The sequence below is a fragment of the Metopolophium dirhodum genome, chromosome 3 (genome assembly GCF_019925205.1).
Source record: "Metopolophium dirhodum isolate CAU chromosome 3, ASM1992520v1, whole genome shotgun sequence".
Classification (NCBI taxonomy): Eukaryota; Metazoa; Arthropoda; class Insecta; order Hemiptera; family Aphididae; genus Metopolophium; species Metopolophium dirhodum.
In genome coordinates, this window is record NC_083562.1 from 24,861,356 (window position 1) to 24,887,314 (window position 25,959).

The following is a 25,959-nucleotide window of genomic DNA, read 5'->3' on the forward strand; positions in this document are numbered from 1 at the left end:
AATATATAACTACCTAGCTGCGCTGTAATCGTGTATACCAATATTTATTTTTTAAACATTTAATTTTATATGCATAATACATTAATATATAGTAGCGCCATAATGCCATATACTTAAAACTTATGCAAGTAAGTTGTAAACACTAACCAAAACTTCTATATACCAACAGGTACCTACATTAAAGGTGCAGGTTGCTAGCCGAGTCAAACGTTTAATTTTAGCATTATACTGAATATGTTTTTATCCTTGACATAGACTCGCCGGAATTAATGATATATTTAACTAAAAGTTATTTCATATTTTCTATACTAATAGAAGTCAGATGTTTGTAGCCACCTCGTGAAACCACCCATTCTTTTATTTTGTTTATATATGCCTCTTCGAATCATTAGCCAGTAAAATTCCACAGACAGATGCTGGTCCATATTATATTATTCTCATCCATCACCGTCTCTGATTGAAATATATAAACTGAAAGATCCCATTAGCGAGTAGGGAGGGGTAGAAAATAGTAGCGATTCCGTTTCAATAGGTTGCTGATGAGGATGAGGTAGTGGTAGTTGCCCCATGGATCAATTATTTGTTATGATGCTTGTATATGTATGGCGTACTATTAAATAGGTACGCCTTACGCGCTTATTTTATTGTCCTTAATACCACAGAATATTATTCTGTGTTAATACGACGTAGGTACCAGATAGTACCTGAAACAGACTATATTATTATAATATTAAGTTTGATTTAAATAAATTAATGGACTAGGGGAAAAAACTTTAACAATTTTCAACTACACTCGTGCTCTACAGTCTACACAATTGGAACTATATTAACAACATATGGTGCTCGGAATTTAACTCGTAAACGAATGCAAATCAATAGTGTTTTACTATAAATAAATCTATACGCATTTTTTGCAGCAAGCAGTTGAAACAATAAACTGTCACATGCAAATGGATATCTGTCGGAGAACTTCCAGTTTAGTTGAAGCACGTGTATAAATTATAATATAAAAAATAAACACTAGGTATAGTTATATACATATTACATTTTATAATTGTATACACTGCTTATAGACTCATACAATATGTAGTTAGTATTGTTGGTAGTGGTATAATATTTATTTTATTGATTACCTACTATATTGGTGCTATAAACTGCATTTCATAGAGTAAATATTTAGACTAAATATTTAAATATTTTAGACATCTAGGGAGATAACTACAAAGAAATTTAACTCTTATTAATTTCAAATTCTGTAATTAAATTATAGCAAATTAAGGTTTTCGTGGAATTAGACTATTAGAGTTAATATTGTTCTATATAGATATGACTTAAAAAATAATTTCTATTGGATAATTTGACAATTCGTATACCTTTTTGATCACAACTCAAATTATCGTTTTTAGAGCATGGCTGTAGAAAAAAACCAAAAAACCCATTTGTAACGCTCTGTGTATTATGTTAGGATTATTTAAGGATACATCTGACGATGACAACAAACTGCACGGATAGACTAAAAAATGCTTCTATAATTTATTGTTATTATTAGAGTGAAAAAAAAATGTTTGGCTAAAATCTGTATATTTCTGTTGGTTGTTATTAAAAATATATAACTAAACGTCTAATTTTTGTAATTGATTTCAATACGCATTTAAGTCAACAACATATATGCTTTTATGTATAATAAAATGCATATTATATTATACCTATAATTGAATACATTTTAAATATTTAAGTTTTCAAAATGACTCTTTCATTTTTAGTGTATGAGGTAAAGATTATTTTTTATGACAATACTTTCTTTAAATGGTAATCTAATGCAAGAATTTTTACCTAATTCCATTCTACCATTTTAAACCTTAAGGAGAAAAAGGACGGATATTGTTATTACCGTGCACGTGTTGTTCACGTTGAGTTATTGAGGCAAAATTTAGGGCCGACCCTTTGTTAATAACAAGAAAAAAATGAGCCATAATATATTACGTACTACATATAGTATGTTATAATTGAAAACATATTTGGATATTTTTCTTGTATAGTCGAGTAGGTAAAATAATAAAATATTGATGATAAATATATATTTTGAAAACGTACTATGTATATTATATAATGTTGAGTAAGTATGTTGCGACATTTTATTTTCACTAGAAAAAGCCGCTTGGTAATTGGTATAATATTATTCTATTGAAGATTTCTAAAATATAATTTATACTAGCATTGACTTCACTTATGAATACACATTAATAGTCATTGCAGTATGTACCTATAACATATTGTACAAACGAAACATCAATAATTAATCGGCTTCAACGTTTTTATTACAACCGAATAGTAATAATATAATACGATGAACTATATGTCTGTACACGTAAATCTCATTAGAACGGTTAGCGATGAAAAATTGTATTATATATATTTATAAATTAAATATATTATGTACACCTACCAATATTATTATACTCCACTGCCATCGGACCAGATGATCCTTCCGGCCGCGCTTGCATATATTATTTAAACGCACACAACCAACCCACGGGAAAACACCTACACGAGTTCGCGTACACACACAAAAAATGGCTATACCTTCTCTCAACAGAAGTTTCGAAGGAAAAAAATGACATCTTGGTGTATGTATATTAAATATTATATTACCATCTGGCACATATGGTACTATAAATACGCAGTATATATTGAGCATTTTCATCATAAAAATGCCCCGACAGCCTTGACATTTCAAGTTGACCCAAATATACGTTTTAAGCGAGCTCAGCTTGAAATGTCATCAATTTCTTTAATAAAGACCAATTAGGGCCAGAGTAGTTATTCGCTAATTACTAAATGGATTGAACATGATTTCGGACATTTTAGTTAGCTCACCCATTATGTTAACGTTTTCTGTAGATATATTATATTACATTATATACAGAGGGAGAGAGAGAGAGAGCTATATATTATATTATATTTGAACGTACTTATCTATAATGTCAATATTATATAGTGACGTGTTTATGAAATTACTAAGTCTAAAATTTATTGGTTTAAGACAATCTAAAAAAAAAAAAAATATAAACATTTTTTTTAATATTATACTTATTTAACAATTGGATATACTTAAATATACAATATTAATAAAGTTTAGAACGTTTGTAGTTAAATGTACAATAATTGTATATGAAATCAACGGTTAAATACGGTAGGTACGTAATAATAATGATTATTAATGAACACCGATTAAGTGCAACCATAATAGTATTGGTGTAGCCGTGAGTAAGTAAAATAAACTATAATAAAAACGATCAAATATTGACGCTTGTACGCATTTATAATATAATATTGTATTAATTGAATATTATATACCTGATAAACTAACAATTTATTTATATCAATTAACTATATTCGATATAAATTTTATATTTTATGAATAAAAGATGCAAGAGTTATTATTACGTTATCTATGATCTTATCACACTATATATTTTAGTATTTATGAACGATTGTTGAATTTTTGATAATCGATTTTAATTAGTACCTACTCTGCTTTACTGTTGACCGTTTGTATTTTACATACATCTTACACAATATTATATTGTATACGCACAATAAACCGATATATTATATACTATAATATATTATAATGATAAAACAATGACTACACAATTAATCGGATTTCACTCCGCAGCACAGACGCACAGTAATAAGTTTTATATACTTCATGAAAAAAAACGCACTAATTATTATATAACGTCGTCCACTATTATGCAGACTTAGATCGAATTTTTACATTGTACGATTATGTGTTCCGCCAAAACAAAACATTACGCTTTTACATTATTTTTTGTATATCATTACTGATGTTGTCAAATTCTGTATACTTTGCACAGTTTTAGGCCTTCTGGCATACTGCAGTATAGGTTTTGGTATTCGTGTGCAGTAAAATATATTTTATCGTTTCTAAAATACCCATGTGTGTCTCACAAAATCTGTTAGGGGATGAGCCTCGGAACTCGGTAGTATATTATAATACATGTATACTAGACTCACTCACACGTGCACACTTACAAAGAACATTCACACACACACATCCAAAGAACATTCATACACACACATACATACATATAGTAGATACATATATATATAAGAAAATCGTCCTTAGGGTCGACCGAACGGGGTTTACTCGGAACCTCGGGAAACACGACACACACACACACACACATTTTTATATATTATATATATTATATTATTATAATGGTTATATGTTGGTGACGGTCTCCGAACCGTATATATATATATATATATTATACTCACACAAACCATATGGGCAAATATATATAATAAGATGGGAGCGCCGTAAAATCAGAGGCCCACGCAGACGGCCGTAAGCCGCTTTCCGTCCGAAACCCACACGTTTTGCACACGCGATATTATGTACATACATGTACGAGTATATTTTGTGCGAAACTCGAACACATTATTTTCATTAAAATAATTGTTAAGTTTACATAATTTCAAGTATCCGAAAAACCTCCCGACTCCTGTGGGTATCGGGTATGGATATGGTCGTTGCCGGTGTTGAACAAATGTATAGCAATTTTATTTTTCTCTTCTACTCACTGCGTATAGTGCGTATACTCGGTAAATCGCATATCTCGTTGTATATCGTGGACAAAGGTCGCACACAGCTGGGAGTCGTTAAGGCGGTGGCGGCGGAAATGTTTAGCGCAGTGGTCATACATATTTTGGGAGAAAAAAAGAATACGAGACGTTAATAATAATTATACAGTTTTTTAATAGTCTGTAAAAACGATAAAATATGGCCAAACGACATAATATAAGTTTGTCGTCGGTGACGTGTTTTATTCGTTACAAATAATATTATTACTGTACGGATTTGTAAAATTTAGTTGAATTATTGAGGACACTATAACAACAATACATTATTTAGGTTTAAGAGTTCTAAGTCAGCCTGTGGTTTTTATTATGGCATCACTGTAATCACTCTGTAATCGACGAGTGATGAAATTATATATTCAAATTATATTTATATTTTGACTAAACGTCTGCACTGCATATTATAGTTCTAGAACAATAACATAGGTATGACAGATCAAATTATAATAAAAATATTATGTGATGGCGGCTACATATAGTACTCACGGACACGGTATATCATAATATAATATATATTACATAAGATAAGAAAATGGCAATTATTCAAGGGTTGTATTTTTTATTGTTGTATTATTATAGAATTTAGGACGGGAAAAATGCATAGGTATCGTTTTCTCACTATTGATTCGCGAATTCATATAATGTATTATAAAGAATAAACTGGTTTCAATACAGTTATACCCTTCTCCATTATATCTTTTCATTGTGATACGATTGTGATCGGAAATTATATTCCATCTACAATTAACGCCTGGATGTATTACGTGGGCGAGACGGGATGACCCTGACCCCGGGGTATTGGGTTTTTTTTTCAAATCACTTATACAGTCTTGATATTCAGTTAATAGGTGTAAATATCAGTGTATATAATTATATATTTTTATCCATATAGATATGGGTATTGAGTGAAACTCATCAAAATTATTGGTTTATAAATCATGTTTAAAATGTAAATAACTAGATTGTTGTATACATATGTCTTTAAACCCGTTTTAAACCCCATTGTTAAAACGTTTAGGGTTAATCAATATAAGACAATCGTTTTACCTAATGAAGCATTTAATTTACTTTTATAGTGAGGGTTATCCATGAAAATTATACAAACTGAACGTTTTAAATATGCTTAGCAATACACACAAAAAAAAATGTATTTGGGTATATTTTATCGTAAGTACATTAGAAAATGTTAATATACATTAAAAGTTGTGTATTATATATTTATATGTTAATATATTAATATAGGTATTACAAATGTTCAATAAATTATTTATACGTACATACGTATTACTAAATGTGTTCTAATTTATTTTTTAGTATTAAATTGTGTGTATAGGTGTACTATATTTATATACGTACATATCGCCAAAAAACAATTTATTTTAATAAAAATGAAAAATATTGTGATTTTATTGTCACAACTTATAGGCATAGCTACACGTATGGAACGATTTTCTTTAACATAAAATATAAAATAGATATTAAAATAATTAGGTATATTATTATGTTTTCAGTTTTTTGTATACCTTAAGAGTAAAAAAATATTTTTTTTTCATAATAATTGTTTTAGAAAAATAATAGTTGTAGGTAACTGGTTGTATAATTATTGTTAGTCGTATTAATCTTGCAAGGTTCGTTCAAATATAGACACCCTTATAATATTCAAAATCACCTAATTTATTACAGTTGTCTGTGACCACCCAGAAGTCTTAAATTTGAACTTCAAAGATAGATAATTTATATTTACATTTCAACTAGAATTAACAATTATATAGCTTACGAGTTACGACTAATCATAGCCCAGCATAGGTATGGTTAAGTTGGTTAGGTTTGATTAAATTAGGTTAAATTTTTAGCATGATATAGAATACATAATATATATATTTTTTTATGTAATGGTTTGAGCTGATTGTGAAAATTGTTTACAATTTGAATTTCCTAAATTGATGAGCTTTCAAAATAAATATTCCTGCAACCAAAATTATTGAGACATTTTATAGGCAGACTTAATATTTTAGAATCTTTTGTAGACTGTTGTGTTGTTCTAGTATTTGTTTTGGCTTTTAAACAATCTGTTGTGTTAAAACGATATAATAAATGATAGTTTATTAGGTCGGGGACGCGTCAAGTGAATATTTACCAAAAACTATGTGGTTGATTAATTTTTTTAAAGAAGAAAAGAAAACATTCAGTTTTTCTATTTATGGACATCTTATACACATGGGTACACATTATTAAAGGTTACTTGGTCAATTATTAAGTATATATATATATATATATAATATGTATACACCTATATTACGTACATGGTACATCCTATAAATTGTTATAAAGTTTGCATAAGTTTTCGTAAAGACTAACCTCGATAAAAATCCAACAGCTGTTATTGTTGACGTTTACTCAATGACAAAAATGAAAATCATTAGTTAAATGATTGCATTGATGGATTGAATAAAATCGTGATAAATAGATATTCAACGTCGGCGCAACCAGTGATTTTATTTTGTAGTCTCTATAACATGAATAGCTAGGACATATATATCAAAGGTACATTGTGTAATTATAAATTGTAATATAAAATATTTTCTTTCTTTTATATAAATAATGAATTTAAGCAAATCGTTGAAAATTATTTTCTCAACATTTCTAAGATTGGATAATATAAAATTAACTACATATCCGGCATAATATAATAATTGCTTATCTTATATTGCAATTAAAACAGTTTTGATTTTTGTTCATAAACATAATATTATAATTGATTATATTTTTGTTTGAATTAATATTTGATATCTATATGTATATACATTATACATATATATATGTAGCTTTAATATATATATTATTTTTAGTAAAATTGGTATATAAATATTGTAAATGTCTTACGTTTATAGTGTATACAAATAAACAACATAATGTTTGTTGATTTAAAATTTAGACGTACTACTGATGTACCCGAGGTACCTACAGTCGACAGACTACAGTTAAGAGATGAAAACAATACATTTTGCTATTTTTGCGAATTAACCTAACATAATATGTATAAAGTATAATTCATAGAATTTGATCGTTATTTTAAATTTGCAACAACAACAAGTATTTCTTCGAAATATTGTAGAAAGTTTTAGTTGTTCATTCATGTTTGGCTTATGTAAGTGGGTGTCTGGCGAAGGTCGGACGGGGGCCACATGGAGCACTCCATATAAGGTTAAGGTGTAGGTAAAATAGGCCTCGCCCTTCACTTTACTTATTAGCTCATTTTTGTAATTTTGTTGCTGACACTGCCGGGTTATTGCAATAAATTGACAAATATGCAGTTAGCGTACGGTGTATGACTGTATCGATTGAGGTTAGCATGTTTTTGTTCATTAAACATCAATTACTAGGTAATTATGTGTTAACGTAGCCTAACCTTATGTATTTTTCCAAACTTCATTCAGACCTACCAAACAAAATCCATTTAAAGACTAAAATACTATAGGTACTTTAGTTCTACAAATTTAAATCATTAGTTTTATAATATATCTTATACACACGGGTGTTCACTATATGTTATGTTACTACACATATTTTTTCGATTAATTTAAATACAATACAAAACACGTTTTTTTTTCTAACAAACGAATTAATATATTTGTTTGAACATTTTTTTATTTACAACCTATATGCAGTGCACATACTACGCATACTATAGTGAGTAATACAATAAGTAAAAGTAATCATTGAAAAAAAATTGACAAATAAGGAAAGACGAGAGATAAAAAACAGTAACCACAGAGTAAGACAAGTTTTGAGGAGAGAGTATATAATATTATGTATTTCGGTTACTTTTCGATCGTCTAGGGCGGGTTACCTGGATTTTTGTCCACTTTACAGATAGATCCCTATACAGTATACATGGTATTTTCTTAGCAGTCTGGATAAGAAATAGTTTAAGTATTTAATTTTAGCGCGTGTATAATCGTCAATTAGTAGATTAGTTAATTATTAAGTGATCCGTTAAGCGGGGTAAAACTCGTTGGAAAAAGTCATATTGAAATATTGCAACAGTTCGTTTTTTTATTTGAACTATCAATATTTGTAGTATTTAGTTAATAATTGGGCATTTTTTGAATATTTTTAATTATTTTATTCCAATTAATATAATTTTTAAGAAAAATCCATTCACTGATATCCATCTATACTTTATCAACGACTTTGATTCAAAGTATAATATTATTATTAGGTGCACTTTAGCTACAGTTATAGTGTACGATAATTCACGCGGATCTGCGTACAACACGGAAAACCGGTACAGCTTATACTGCTTACTGGCCAGTGGCCGCGAACGACGCTTGTTTCTTCGTACAATCGTGGTACGGAGGTAGGTACCGTCTTGCATGTATTTAATTTGATTTCGTACGACCACTTAATTAAGCGAATGCGCTCAGTGCGGTCCGAAATATAATTTTGCTTGGACAAAGCACATTTTTAATAGTATACCTATTTGAAATTAGAAAATTATTCATCATAGTTGACAACCCAAATAATATAAAAGTATAGCACCTAATGGATGTAGTAATTAAAAGTTTAAACGGTTATCAAAGTGTGATAGTAAACAAACACGTATATACTTACGTATGTATATAACAATATATTATAGAAACAAAGCACGTCTGGAACAATCAGAAAAAAACATGCTAAATAATTTAAACCAATTTAAACCAAACCAAATTAGTATAATTACCTTTAATTGCTATAACCTATATTTAACGAGTTTCTCTATGATACGATTTATTTTGTTGCCATGAGACTTCGTAATAGGGAAGTTTCATTGTATATACAATTAAAATGTTGAATTTGTTTGTATAGTCTCAGTGGCGAGTGTACCTATAGGCTATAGCATATAGATAATAGAACTATACGTATGGGTGAAGCTGTATAAATTGAAAGAGGTGATTTTAAGAAAATTAAGAACGAAGCTGCAGTGGTAAGCGAGGTTGTAAACTGAGTGTTGCAGCAGCTCGCAGGATAAAAATAATTGATGCTTACAACAAGTGGTTTGAACTTTACTGAGATACTTGAATGTGATCTATAAACGTATAGCAAAAATCGTAGAAGATTCATTCGTTTCCAAATGTTTCTTCGCATAGCACGTATTGTGTTAAGTACATACTATATAGACACATAATATATATTTATATAGTTACAGTGCAAAGTGCATAAGAAATTATAGAATTATGTACCTAATCGATTTTGATCTGTATAAAGTGGTAAAGGTAGTTATCTAAAATTACCAAGTGATAGGATTTTTCTTTTTTTAATTATTGTACATGAACGGGACGTATCTTTCTTCAATCCATTTAACCCATTATTTCGCACCCGGCTGCTAATTTTGTTGTACCTACACTATATTTTATAAATAAAATAGGTATGAAAAATAAACACACGTTAATGTGACAAGGAGCGCGATCAAGGTTTCAGAGTACATGATAAAAAGAGATGAATAAAAAAACGTTTTTCATCAAACATATTGTTTTTTACGTCTTTTAAATACTTAGCGGTCTCGTGACTTTTTTTCAAAGTTTTATTCGGATTTCACACATTACATTATGATCAACTACATACTTAAATAACGATCGTATAGCCGCATATTCGTCCTTTACCTATACGAAGAACCTGTGAATATGAAAAAACATACATACCTAGGTGGCATCATATACAGATGTGGATTTTACTTTTATGCATCGCCCTCAACTCGTAGTTCTCTGGAAAAGGGTGACACGTTTTATTAAACCGGGAGTGGTCCGGATGCTCTTAAATTTACACAAGGATACAACACTTCACTTACTCGTAATTCGCAAACAGCAACTCGAAGTTTGTTTGAGAATTTTTAAGAATTAAACACCGTGGCGGTCAGCTGTCGGAAGTTACCAAATAATGTATTGGACATTAATAATATGTTCCCATTAATTGAAATCTCATGCTTTGATAATTTACCTCAAAATAAGGATTGAACGACAAGTAACGAGTTTGGATTTCTATACACAAGGAACCTTTCTCAGCCAACCAAGTTATTGAAAATGTTGAAGGTGTCTGTGTAATTTTTAAAAATATATTTATGTATAAGATCACTACAAAACCATGTGTCGGTCGATATGGCTGCCTAATGGGCTTTGTATGCGTATTGATAATAAAATAATTATCCTCGGTCCATGACTTGAGAATAAAATATAAATTAACCGATAAAATAATCAGAATGGCATTTTTACTAAAAGTTTCAATCTATTCAAATGGAATAATAAACAGAAATTAGTATGTATTTTAACATCAATAACAATCAAAATTAATAATTATATATGTATAAACATAATATTTTCTTATTATCAGCAATAAATGATAATTAACATAATTATATTATTATTGTATGACCCCGGCTATTCAAAACGTTTATCATTTCGGCGATTCTTAATAAATTGCATATCGTGTACTTGTACACTCTCTCTCTCTACACAAATATTTGTTATCTCCATCTTACAAGTGCGTAACACAGCCAATTTACGTTTAGCGGATCGCGTTTAACTCCGTTAGTTTAAAAATTAGAGTGAATCCACCTATTATGAAATTTTATTGTATGAATTTTCTCCGTGTTTGTACATGGTTTTTTTACGACAGTTCAATATTTTAGTAAGTTTTGCGTATATAATATAACGCAAATTAAAAATGTTCATAACTTACTTATAAACTGAATCATCGTAAAAAAAACCCATATGCAAACACAGAGAATGCTCTTATCATCAAGTTGCATAATATAATAGGTCGATTCACTCAAATGTTTAAGCAAACGGAACTAAACGTTGTCTTCAGACGGAGACAACAAATATCCATGTAGCGTCCTCTCTTAAAAACAATATTGAAATTTAATTCAGTATTTATTTTGTATGCTTCTCGGCGACGACGGAACCTTTAATTATTATTATAGGTAGGTACCACAAGCCCTCGCAGATTTCACCGGTAACAGTGGCATTGGCGGCGCGTGCGTGCATGGCGCTAAGTTTGGACTTGGCGACCGCGTGTGTACGTCTGTGACGGAAATAGCCGCCCGCACGATTATGCCGACGACGCTGCAGTCACCGCGTTTGCCGCTCTCGGAATGATTTAGCGCTTCGACTGTATTATATTTTTGTACGCAACGGCGGCGTCGCTGTAACCGTGTCGTTCGAAACGGTTTTCGAGACGTCTACGTTTTTTTTTTAAAACAACACAACCGACAAAATATCACCTACGCGCTAGATCATAATAATATTATAATATTCATGTATAAATTGTACGAAAAAAAACTTAGAGTCCGTTTCGTGAATGATATAACATAACATAAACCGACGAATCGGGGGCGGACGGTATTTATTAACATAATATCGTATAATATATTATATATATATACCTGTTATAGTATATTCGGTATGGCAAAAGTGGCAACGTGTGGAGTCATAGGCGCCCATATCCGAGGTGGGCTGTAAATATTGCGATATGTACACGCGACTCGCCCAGAAAAAATTAATTGACTTGGAGGTCGATGTTATGAGAGTACGGGGCAAACAAATTAAGAAAATATGATCTAACGCACGGAACTATTTTGATTGAAAAAATTAATCGTCCATTCTTCCGATGCTCGTCCCGCCATCAAACGGTTTTAACTTTTAAGAGAAAAATTAAAAAACTATAGTTGTTGTAATAGATTGTACCTACTTTTTTAAAACCACATACTTTTAAGCCTTTAAGAGCGCATGTGTGATTGATTGTCCAAACTAGTGTATAATATATTATTTTAAACTGCAGTATACGGACGAGTCCGATTTTTTCAATACAAAATTGTTATAATATTATGTATTATTATTATTTATTACATTATATTGCTCGTCGAATGCAGCATGCATATACATATATAATAACTAATAATATTATGTGTAATATTGAATTGTATTTTCAACTGGGTTGATTATTTTGATTTTTCATTGGAAAGACTCGCGGCATCTAAGATTAAATCTCGAGTGGGGATGTAAGCATTTGGGTTAGATAATAATTTATGTATATAATATATAAAACTTTATCTTCAATGCTTCTTTATTTTTTACGCTGACATTTGTAATATATGCGTGTGCGTTCTGCCGCCCGTCAAACTGAACGTACAATTTAATTTAATAATGTAAAAATAAAACTTAATTTTTATACGAGTATTTATATATAGGTGCATGCAATATTAATAATTTGTTGCCCCAAAGCGTTTCAACTAATACTCACCTCGACTATACTGCCGTGGTTCCGCCTCTAATAATATACTCATATACGGTTGTATGTGCCACCGCTGTTGAGCCAACTTTAAACACATGGCGTAATTAGTGTATATCTCTTGGACCATTTCTCACCCCTATGTACCAAACATTTTGAACCGTGTTAGAAACTAACTGACACGAAGTTGTGTTGTACTAATACGTTATATTGTAATACGTACATTGTCCTCAATTAATCTGTTCAAGACGTAGCCGCCGTGTTACAACGAACTGTTTTACCGTTCGATTTATTTTTAATATACCTATATATCTACCTACTGGCTACTACAGTATAGATCGTATCTAACAGTTCACAGTTGTCTTTGCTTCCTACTTTAAATCACCAAATCCAAATCATACTCATTAGTCGTTTATTTTGTAATAGTGAAATATGTTGTGTATTTTCAGTAGCACTATTCAAAGAACAACATTATGGCTACTTTTTCACATTTATATAAGCGTGGGTTGCAAGGAGACTATACGGTATACTTGAAATTAAAAACCCGGTAAGAAACCTGATATTTAAGACCCACTGGGTGGTTTGGCGGCGAAATAAGACACCAAAATTATGAGACTGCTGTCAAATATCTATGACACTGTACAAGAGCTCACTATCTATAGACGTATAATAATAATATCATTAATCAATAATAAAAAATGTTGTATGAAATTCGTGTAATAAGTACATAAAATATAATTATTTTTGTCTCGTCGATTTAAAAAACAATGAAAATATTTATCAGTTCAAAATAACGAAAAAACATTTGGATGATTTCGCTGTTCCATGTCTGCACTCAGAAACAAGCAAATGGTAATTTTATTGATTCAATGATTACAATCATCATCAGTTACTATATTCGAGTATATTTGTCTAATATAGACCATGTCATTATATATTTAATTCAGATCACATGCTGACAGGGCCCGGACTAACATTAAAGGCTAAAAGAGGCTGAAAAATAGTTTTTTGTTATATAAAAAAAATAATATTCCCAGTATAAAATTGCACTAACAGATATTAAACAACAATTGAAATTATTCAAAAATATCAATTCTAAGTCAAATTAAGATTTATATAAGAAAATGACAACGTAGGGGAACCAAAACCCTTAATCTGGCCCTGGAGATGGATTTAATAATTTTAATTAAAACAGATTATATACAAATAATATTAATAAGTATCATTATTAACAGTCCACTAGAAGAACTATAGAGTAAAAATTGTCCTCGGTTCTCACTCATCAAGACGTCTCCGATATATTATAATGTTCTCATATTTTTAAGCACATAAACGTTGGTATATACCTACAAGATTAATTTCCATATTTACCATAACGTATAATATATCAAAATGAAAGTAAGAAAAAAGGAGTTTTATGAAATTTTGTAATTCCCATGTACCCACGGCTATACCTATGCCTATAGGCTACATTATATAATTATAAGTACAATCGATAGAAAAAAATACAAGCTATTAATTGTTACCATTTACGTCGAGTGTCTGTTGCTTACCCGTGGAAAAGTTGTTTATTTCCTATTAAATGCGTTTTATGTCTTTAGACAAAGGAGCAATAAAAATACCCAGAAGAAAAATGTAGAGCATGGCGTAGTCACTAGACGGTGTATCTTATTATATTCCGTTACTAAAAAAAGCTATTAGAGTTTTCAAACACGCAATCTTTCCAAGATCTAAATAATTGTCACAGTCATTCACGTGGGTTTTTTTAGATAAATACATGCATTATTGTGTAATTTCTCAATTATATTAATTAACATGAACTCCACGATATATCTTTAATTTTCTCTTATGCATGCATTTAAGATACACAAAATTCTATACAAATAAGAATACATATTTATTGTTATTTCAACAATTCCACTACCGAGAGCATACCTAATATTCACGCATGATTTGCCTTGTAATTCATTATAATATAAAATATTTAATGGGATTGTCGTTAATGGATAATCATTTACCATGTAATTACCATGTCACGTATGATATTAGTTGTTACCGCATATTTTGTTCTCTTATTATTTTCACCTAATATACACGTTGCCTCAATATAATTACTATAATAATTAATTTATTAATTGTATTCAGCAATTTTAAAAATTGTGCTATCCTACAAAATTTACACGCTGTTTAAAATTAAACATTCCATTAAAATTTAAAAATTCTAAAAATATGAGAATCTTATTTTTGAAATAAAAATGTCAAAAACCTAGCACAATAGGTATACACTTTATTGATGTTGATGTATTAAGTACCTACCTTTATAGGTATTGACTGATTGTATTCAAAAACATCTACAATTTAGAATGGGAAAAATGTCAATACTGATTAAAATCGATTAGATTCTATCTCGGACTCTGCTATCGCCTACATATTAACGATTTCAATATAAGTGCCACATAATATATAAAATGTCAACAGGCGGCTATAATAATATAATATTGTACACAAAAGATAAACGACAGATTCAATATTTTCAATAAAAACGTTGTTATAAAATATATGTGTTACAGGATCAAGGTTTACGTGTATTTATTATATATATAGAGTATTGTTCAAACAAGGCCATGTATGTATAGTTTTTTTTCAAAGATATTTTATATTTAATCTCTTATGCCTATATAAACATATAAGCCGTTAATATAACAATCGAAATTCGAATAACATCTGCAAGCGTTTTAAAGACACATAGATACTTACACGCGATTATATTAGCTTTATAAACTATCCATCACAGTACTAACATTCTGCACCACGCATAGAGTATTAATGATAAATTATGTAGTTATAATACATCGACGCGACTTGAAATTAAATAGTAGGTATAGTTGGTACCTATAAGCAACGCGAAATTAAAATTATTATTTAATTGTTGGTACGATCTGATGCGAAGATTTAATATCGGTGGACGGTGGAGCACATTATACATTTTATCGTACATCATTTGAAAACACTCGTGATTACACAATTAAAAACAGATGGTACCTCGGCGACTACCGTGGTTTTGCATACGTGCAAAAAATAACGATGCGCTGTTAAACACAAATTTAACATGCTGCAGCAGCAATGACTATATTATATCAATGACCTTTATAGTTTGTATACAATATATATATAATGTATAAAGACAATTCAGTGTTTATAAGAGACACTTAAACATCAATTTAAGTGTGCACCAATGCGCCGTGGATTGCATATAATAGGCTTATCGAAAACAGTAAAAACAATAACGCTATAGAAACTATTGTTTATAAAAATACGAAAAATCATAAGACAAATAACAATAAGATCACAATAGGGTCCACAAAAGTCTATTAAATTTCGATTAATAATTAAAAATAACGGTTAAGTAAAACAATAAACGTTAATATACCTCAAACGCACCCATATTTGTATCAATGAGATTGTAGGATTAACTAAAATTAATTTTCATAATCATGCACGAAGGAGTTGACGTTTAAATTGTAACTATATTGTGCAATAACTTTAATTTTATAGCGGTGTATAGGTTCGATCAAAATTCTTAACTTAAAATGTACATAAGCAATAAATAATAATTAACGATTACAAGATTTTTATTTATTATTAATTAATAATGTATGAAAAAAATTATAAATTAACACAATATTTCTTTTTCGCTTATTCGTTTTTGGATAGGTTTTTTAATAAAAAAAAATACTATAACTTTTTGAACCAAATTAATATTTATTTTATAGTTTTTGTCTTGCTCGAGAGTCGAGACAGTTTATTTCATTAATTTTCCCACCTTTAAAGGTGGGTAAAGGTAATATATATTATGTAGGTCATAGGATAGGTCACATAATATATCAAATTAAACACGCATATCGTACGAAAATAACAAAAATACATTTCATCGATAATATTATTATAATAATAAGTAGGTACATCCGCGGAGCTTATAATCTAAAATATGATATATATCCGATATTAAATTATGGATAATTATTGTTCACTTATATACAAAAATTTGGTGATTCAGTGATTGTATAATTTGTGTAATATTGTGTTTATTGTGTTAACCATAAACTTGTTGAAACGATGTAGGGTATTAGGGTTCCACCGTGCGCGTTATGGTCGAGGAATAACGAAAAGTTAATACCTATAATAACATATTATGTATTAAACCCGCTCCACATCATCGTCATCATAATCGATTCGGAAAACATTTTATTAAGTATCGAAAATATCGTAAGCGCTTTATATATACGCATAACAATAAAGGGTTCCTTTTGAAACGCAACGCCCTGAATTATATACACAAACATCAGGGTGTGGCTTCTTTGACCTCTCCGCGGTGAATATTCTAAGCACGGGATTTTATCACTCTAAGAACATTCGATCGGTATTACTTTGTTTCTGTTCCCCACTCTATTAATTTATTACCTCTATATAGACCCAGTGATCCATTTTTTGTTCGATTTTTTTTTATTTTAACCACAGGAAACCGGGTCACGAGTCATTAAATACGGCCGGAAGGGTCCTTTGTCTTTGGTTACCGGTGTTTGCTAAATTATTGAAATTCCGGGGTGGCCTGAAAATAAACTTTGCGTTGTAAATTGCGTGTAATTTGAAAATAAATTTAATTTAACACAAAATCGGACAACAATGTGTACACAAAACAGTACACATAACTTTATAATGATTACATTTTTATATTTACTCATTTTGTGTATATATAAATTATTCCCAGTATTACGTATAATGTACCTACCCAAGTAGATTTTTTTTAAATAGTAGCTATACTGTCTGCAGTTGTATTGTTGTTATAATTTATATAATATGTAATAGTATTGTCGTTTAAATTAAAAAAAATTGTTTTTATTTAAGCTTTGTGTGACAATAAGTGGTTATTACATTAATTTTTATATAAAATATAAAATGTTAATGGTATTTAACTATTGATAGTTCGTGTCATTACGGTTTCGTTTTTTTTGTTTATAAATAATTGAAATTGGTTACATCTTATTACAGATTATAATAGTAATTTTAGACATAATTAGTAGACGTAAATCGCAACTCTCAATATGAAACTGTTGCAGTGTAATAGTATAATAGTAATAAATAGATTATAATAGTAATAAATACTAATATTAGAAATTATCATTTTTATTTTTGTTTTAATTTGTATCCGAACAAAAACACTCCCCATACACCGTGTAAAAAAAACGGCTCTAAAAGTTGTGATATCATTTTATAGGTAGCTAAGTCTTTGAAATATAGATATCATTTATGTTAAAATAATCTGCTAAAAATTTATAATAAAATCAAGATAAGTTCAATTTTTTAGCAGATTATTTTAATTTTAACAAAATGCTATTACAGTACCATCGTTAAAAAATAATAGGTGTTTAAATAGAATAAGAAAAAAAGATTTTTGTAAATTTTTCCCAGACCATGAAAAAGCACCAGATTGGATACAATCCGTCATCGGTTGCAGGATTAAGTAAAAACGACAAACTTGGTACAACTTTGATACTTTAGAGTTAAATTATACACTAACTTACGCATCTATTGCGAGTCCTGATAATATACTGCTCGCATAATCACAAGCAAATCTCACGGGCAAATGTTTAATGGCTATAAACAATATAATATAATTTACACTTAAAAAGACATTGCTTCTACAACAAGTTGCATCCAAAATAAGTTGAACAATCACAACGCCGGCTAAATTATTCAGCTATATAATATAAATATAATGTTTTTTCCAATAATTACTTTATTCTTACTTTTTCTTATTCAATAATATAAAATATAGCTCACTAGCACAGGAATTACTGCACACTAGCAGTTTGTTTTTAACTACCTACTAACTTAAAAGTTTCATTTGTTCAAAGAGTGACCATTTTATATTATAGTAATAAATAATATTGATAATAAATTAATCTTTTTACCTACATCTTATTAATGGGCAGTTGTTATGACTTGGGCGCCGGCAGTGCCACACCGATTAAGTACACATAGGTAGGTATACAAGCAATATTTATTATATATTTTTAATAAAACCTTATCGCGTTAAGTGTTTAACGGTGTACGATTTGACGATATAATTTTGGAAAAAAAATCAACAGTTCTGTAGATTAAACTTATTGTTGAGTGGAATAACAAAAAACAACAGTACAAATTGTGTTTAATAATGGACATTGCACGGACGGCTATATTAAGTAGTAAATATATACCTATGTCATATTCTCAGATCATTTTTAAATAAATATAATATTATTATGTAGATGTTTCGTCGTTGGATTTTTATAAAAATGAACTCGCGTCGATGAAAATCCAACTATGAAACATAACGCGAGTTAATTTTATTTACTTTTGCAGTAAGTAAATAAGTTATAACTATAATATAGGTATCTCTATACGTGAAGAAATGTTTGATTTTCTGATCTAAATTGCATGTAGGTTTATAGATATAGTACGTATTTGCAGAGTTAATTTTATTTTATACATTTATTATTGTTACTTAAATGGAAATGGCATGATGAACTATGTATATTGTATATATATATATTATATCTAAACGAATTTGATGCGATAAATGTATTATAATACTAAATACCTACATATTATATACACTGCAGCAGTTGCTAAAAATGTATGTTACATGTACCAAAGTCTTGATAACCTCTACTCCCTTGGTTCTAATACACGTGTAAGTATATGATTTAATATATGCGTGCCCGTAAGTAAAAATGTGCAACGTATCTATATACTATAGTACATTAATATTTTAGAAGCTTTATCGAAAAACACACGTTAAAATTCGTTAAGTAAAACTACTGTAGCATATATTAGAAATAAGTATAGGTATCCATATACAAGTCGCATAATAGGCTGTACCCACAACTCGCAGTATATATGTTGGTAATTCGATCACGATTTTTCATTAGAATCCCGTAACTGTATAGAAATTTTCTATTACATAATATATTAATATGCCTACATCGACGGGTCGGCGCAGTGTTTAAACGAGGCGTTGAAAACGAGATCCGATATAATATATATATATTTATTTATGCGTGAGTAATATCATATTGTCGTATAATGTGTATGCGTTTTATAAATTCATTCGATAATCGTTTAGCAGCTTTAATAGGCCGACACTTACCGCCATTGAAACTATTAGCACTCAGGTATCTTCTCCTCAGCGAGCACGCGATTTTTCACATACACACACATAATAAGTAGTATATAGGTACACATTACGCGTGTCCCGGCGGCGCATTAATTAACGACTGTCGTGCGAGTTTAAATGTATATAATATCATATAATATGTGCCTATACGAAGACGCCAACTAAATACAGTGTTATCGTGATTTTACTCTTCTTCTTCTTTTTCTTTCTACATTGGTGATGCACTCATATTATAAACGCCATCTCGCACACAATTGTAATTTACGCGGTTTACCGGCATAACGCCAATATATATTATAATATAAACACTATTAAAAGAATTTTCGTTTCAGTAGTGATCGACGAGCACTATTATGATGTTGTCCGAGACCCGCGTTATATGCGTTGTTTATACTTTATAGTTATACGATATTGTATTTATTATAATAATTATAATACTTCGTGCAATCCGCAGCCATATAACACTTAGTCCTATATGCTGTAAAAAATAATAATAATTTGTATACCTACTTATTATCCAGGGTTCATAAAACATACCTATACGTATATGCAAGTATAAAAACATGTAACATATAATGTTTACATACGCGATTTAATGTTTACTCTTATAATCGCGAGTATATAGGACATATTTTAAGCACTAGTATAAGAACTCGTGTTTGTTTACAATAAAAAAAAAATTGTTTTGAAGCGTTAATTTTTTTTCTTTATTATATACAAGTTGATCTATAACTGGATACACTAATTCTATAAGTTAAATTGGCAATTTTAAAAGAAAAAGAAAGGATTTTATTTCAGAAGCTACTTTAATTCAAAATATATTGATGTATTAATATGTATGAACCATAATAGGTTTTTTTATTATTAATATATGGAGATAGTTTAGATGAGTAAGAGTGGACCACTGCTTTTGTAGGGGTTTACTTCTTTTCATTCTACGCTCCTATCAACTTTATAAACTTAAACTCATACAAAAAAATATATATTTATTATTTTTAAACAATATTCGATATTTCGATATTCATACAATAAAATTGTAAAAATATATTCTTCTTCTGACAGAGGCATCTTGATAAGATATAGATAATAAGATGATATTTTTTTTCAAACCACTAGTAGGTACCTACAAGAAAAAGAAATTTAAAAATTGGATTACTTTTTAAAATGTAATGGACCATAAAAATATGTTTTTAAAAATCACAAAAATAGATTTGGAAAATGAGTGTAGCCATTTTAATGAATCAACCGGTAGCTATTTCCGTACGGTAACGTTTCAATTTCAATAACGCCGGCTGTAACGACGAAGTTCGATCCTTGGCTTGTTATACTATTATTATTATAGGTAGATACATAATATTATATGCGTCTCGTCTTAAGTGTAATGTGTGTATACAGTGACGTTTCGAGTTACGGTCCGATGCTCATCTTATATCTCCAATATAGTAGTCTAACGTCAGTATGTGTGTGACGTGCGTATATACATATACACGTGGCCCGTGCTTGCTGGCAATTTACAATGCTTCCTGCCTGCACCCGAATTTTAGCCCGAAGCGTACACACACACACACATATATATATATATATATATAATAGAACTGACGAAATGCTATACAATAAATGAAACGTGTAATCATATTACTATATATACGCGCGTATATTATAGATTTATATGCGTCTAAATGTATTAGGATGCTGCTGATGTACGCGCGCGTTGTACTCAAAAAGCGATAGTTCTTTTCGGATTGAGCAATTTCATAAAGTACCCCGCCCCCTCAAAACTGCATACGATATAATGACACAGACAATTTTGTGATTATAGTATAATATTCAACTATACCTACATCGTCCTATTATACTATAATATCATATTATATTTCATATGTTCTGTATATATGTATATGCACGTAATAAGTAATAACGAATGACATTCGTGTACGGTTTTCCAGGTTGCTGATCGGAGCACCGGAGGCGCAGACGGCACAGCCGGGCGTCGAAAAGGGCGGCGCCGTGTTCAGATGCGGCACGGCCAGGGAGGACGATTGCGAGGAGATACCGTTCGACACGAGAGGTGAGTTTTCTCACGCCGGCCAGCAGCGTTATAATAATATTATGTACAACTAACCTACGGACGGACGGACGGACGGACAGACCGCGACCGGCCGACCGATCTGTTGTGAAAAGCGCCGCGGCCGTTATTATTGGACACGGCCGCCGTATAATTTACGACTCGTGTTGTTCATAATATACGAGTCGCGATCGTATATGAAGACATTAAACAAATGTATAAATTATAATATAATATACTTACTACATAATATATATATATATAGTTGTGCATTGCTGTGCAGTTAAATAATAATATGAATGTATAGGTACCGCGCGCCGTGTTACCCGACTTGACGGCATACATACAGAGTGTTCATTATGTGTTGTACTCATCCCCCTTTTTTACTTTGATAATGCATTTATTCAAATTCAAATTTTTGAAATTTCTTATTATAATAATAGTAAAATACCATATTTTAAATTTCTAAACTTTTGTTTTACAAATGAGATCCGCCCATTTTACTTTAAACTATTTAGCAAATCAGTTTTTTTGGAGATTTTGATGTATTTAAATTTAAATTTGAACGAGTAGTTCTCGAGTTGCTAAACATTATAGGTATATAGGTATACTGAGGATGATAGTCCGTGATAATGAGTTTAAAGGTATACGGGATTTAATGATGACAATTTAAGTAATTACAAAATTACCTAATAATAATTAATACTAATTATATAATACCTAAGTAGGTATACTTTGAAATTCAAAAAATCATAATTTAAATAATGCATTAATAAAGGAAAAATGGGGGGTATGGTGAATCACTCTGTATATATATTTATTATAATATTCAAGATGTGTATGTACCAATGTACCATAACCGGCATAACCATAAAATATCCCGGCCAATTTTTAAACACTGTTACAGCAGCCAAACGCAATTCCTCTGCACTGCCACAGTCGATTTTCGAATCTTTGACCATCACTTTTTAATATAATATATATCATTATAATAAATTATAAGTAATTATACCCAACACTATATGAATTTGCGAAAATATTTTTTTTTATTTCTAATATTTCACTGTATTTTTAAATAAAATATTTTCGTGAAATAGTTTACGTAAATACAAAGTAAATATTTTATATTATTCAACCAATACGGTTTTCTTTTTAATAAATTATTTATTATATATATATAGGTAATCATAGATATATATTATAATTATGAATTTATGAGATACAAACTCAAAAAAATAATTCTTTTAATCAATTAATTTCATATTAAATATTTCACATTCGATCAATGTCTGGGTTGCATACAATATTAAAAAAAGCTAACTAGGTAATGATAATCTAATCGTAACATTATTTATTTCTAAAATGTATAAAGTATTCTTAAAATACGATAATGTACGAACAAAATTGTCAGAGACAATGCTTTATAAAAAGAAAAATAACTTAAAAATGAATGTTAAAAATTATATTTTATCAGTATGATAAATTATTGGAGCACTTCGTGTTAAAAAAAGCTATGCCTTACATACAACACAACAAATCGTATTTATAAATCATAGCCGTATTTATGATAGTTTAAATAGCAGATGATATGATAAGTGTGAAGATGTAATACAATATGCAGCAGCGTAAAAAATATGTAATAAACATATAAAAATAAATGTTCTAATAAATGTGCTAATAAACTTAAAAATATCGATTATAATTTTTTTTAAATATAGTAAAAAAGTTCGAAATAGTTTTCTAATTAGCATTCCCTGGGATCACGTTCATGAAAGTGTAATTTTCGAGATAATACAATAAATTAGCTAACGGATTGATATAATGCATATATTCTGTGCTGAAATAATCACGCACTTGATTACCATGTGGCATGTACCAATTTAAAATTGTATAACCATATTCAAATATAGGTAGATTTTTGGTCGTCTATCGGTTATACATATTGTCATATAATATATGTGCTGTTTTTGAGGTGCTCGCCGGGCGTGTTATGAAATTGAACGCCTCCTTGGACGCCGCGCCGCGCCGTTGGGTTGGGCGTCAGGAGGTGCGGTAAATAATTCGCGCAGAATCGTCGCGCGCGAACAGAAGAAATGACACGACTTATGGTGCTATATTATACATTTATTATTTATTATTCTATATTATACAAATGTGTGTGCGTGTGTATATGATCCGCATGTATGTGCATTTAATATAATATATTGTACATTTATAATATACGATTGAACAGATGGCCGCGGAATGTGCCACGGCATATACACCGCGAGGCCGGAGGCCAAAACGAAGTGAAATTTATTATTACTATTATTACTATTATAGTATTATTATTATATTACGTGGAAGCTTGTTCCGCGGCAACGAATAAAAGGTTGCGGTCAAGAAAACTGAGACAGATTAAATAGAAAGACAAAATAAAGAGAGAAAAAAGTGCACCGATAGTCTGGTTTTTATGATTGCTGCTATATATGTGGATCACGAGTTAATGGACCCGGTGGAGAACGAGTGGAGACGCGTGAAAGCGACGCTGAAGGAGAGGAAAAAAATATAATCTCAGTATTAATGCGTACCTATATACGTATAGGTAGGTACTAATGTACTATGATAATATTCCTATCTCTGTGTTACTAAATTAAATAGAGTCGTTGGAGGCACTGCCTATACGTATTACGTATATAATATAATAATATTATTACAGTCTTTTATATATAATTTCGTAATTAATGACGTTTTATAAGGATTCTTTAGATTACTACTGTTCGCCGTCTATATATATACACATGTATAATGTATAAAAGTATATATATATATATGCATAGGTGTCTGATTGAGCTGGTGGAGTGCTAACCTCTTTAATGATCAATGCTATATTTCCAAACTGACCATTATTACCTATGTACCTACGTATGTTCCTAATGGTCGCAGTGGCACTATAGGTAATATGAGTTTCACTAATGCGAATGAAAGAGCTTCTCTAACTAATAACTATAATGTTTTGCATTATTATTTTCATTCAAACTTTGTAGGACCGTATACATATAGGCAGGCAATATAACGCTTTACAAATATAATCGTTAGAAAAATCGAATAAAAATATTCCATCTAGAAACAGTGATAACATTTGGTATTCTAATTGTGTATTTCCTAATTCATGCAAAGAATGTATCAAAATAATATTATTATTATTGTGTTCAAATTGATTATTCCAAATAATAATATTTTTTAATGGCTTACAAACATAATAGAATTTCAATGAAATATTATATACGTTTATTAGAAATAGTTTTTTTTTATTATCACATTGTTCTGTCTAAGGAAAGCTGATACCTAATAGCCCAGCTTATAATCTAAAGGTAATAGAAAATTCAGAGGCGCACACATAGGTAGTAAACGGTGTAAACATATAAAGGTTATGCATTTTATCCCGGATCACATATAATAAACAATATAATTGTATTATAGAATTAATATTATATTATATAATTTATATTATTATAAGAAGTTTTATGTTATAAAAATACCCTAAGACGATCACTCCCCGAATAAGTTCATAGAAATTTAAAGGAGTGAGTTTCTTCTATTTGCTGCAACTTGTGTCTAAAAAAAGCCACTTCTTGAACCCATTATAATTTATAATCTCCACGAACGTAATTAGGCGTATATATTAGATTTAAAATAGTCAAATAGATGAAGGGGACTCAACTTAATACTTTACACATATCGTAGTAGACAGCAGTGTATTTAC

At 29.9% G+C, this 25,959-nt stretch overlaps 2 protein-coding genes across 3 annotated transcripts in view; one reads left to right on the forward strand and one right to left on the reverse strand.

The window, feature by feature from the left end:
• The window catches only part of LOC132941682 (sodium channel protein Nach), a 44,102-nt gene extending 23,847 nt beyond the window's left edge, over positions 1-20,255 (reverse strand). Inside the window, exon 1 of the mRNA XM_061009830.1 lies at positions 20,123-20,255. The gene's annotated coding sequence lies outside the window, so the exon portion shown is untranslated. The remainder of the gene's footprint in view (positions 1-20,122) is intronic.
• The window catches only part of LOC132941675 (integrin alpha-PS2), a 73,775-nt gene that overhangs the window by 12,775 nt on the left and 35,041 nt on the right, over positions 1-25,959 (forward strand). For both annotated transcript variants that reach the window (XM_061009818.1, XM_061009819.1), the window contains exon 3: positions 22,096-22,217. In XM_061009818.1, coding sequence (XP_060865801.1) covers positions 22,096-22,217 — 122 coding nt within the window. The remainder of the gene's footprint in view (positions 1-22,095; positions 22,218-25,959) is intronic.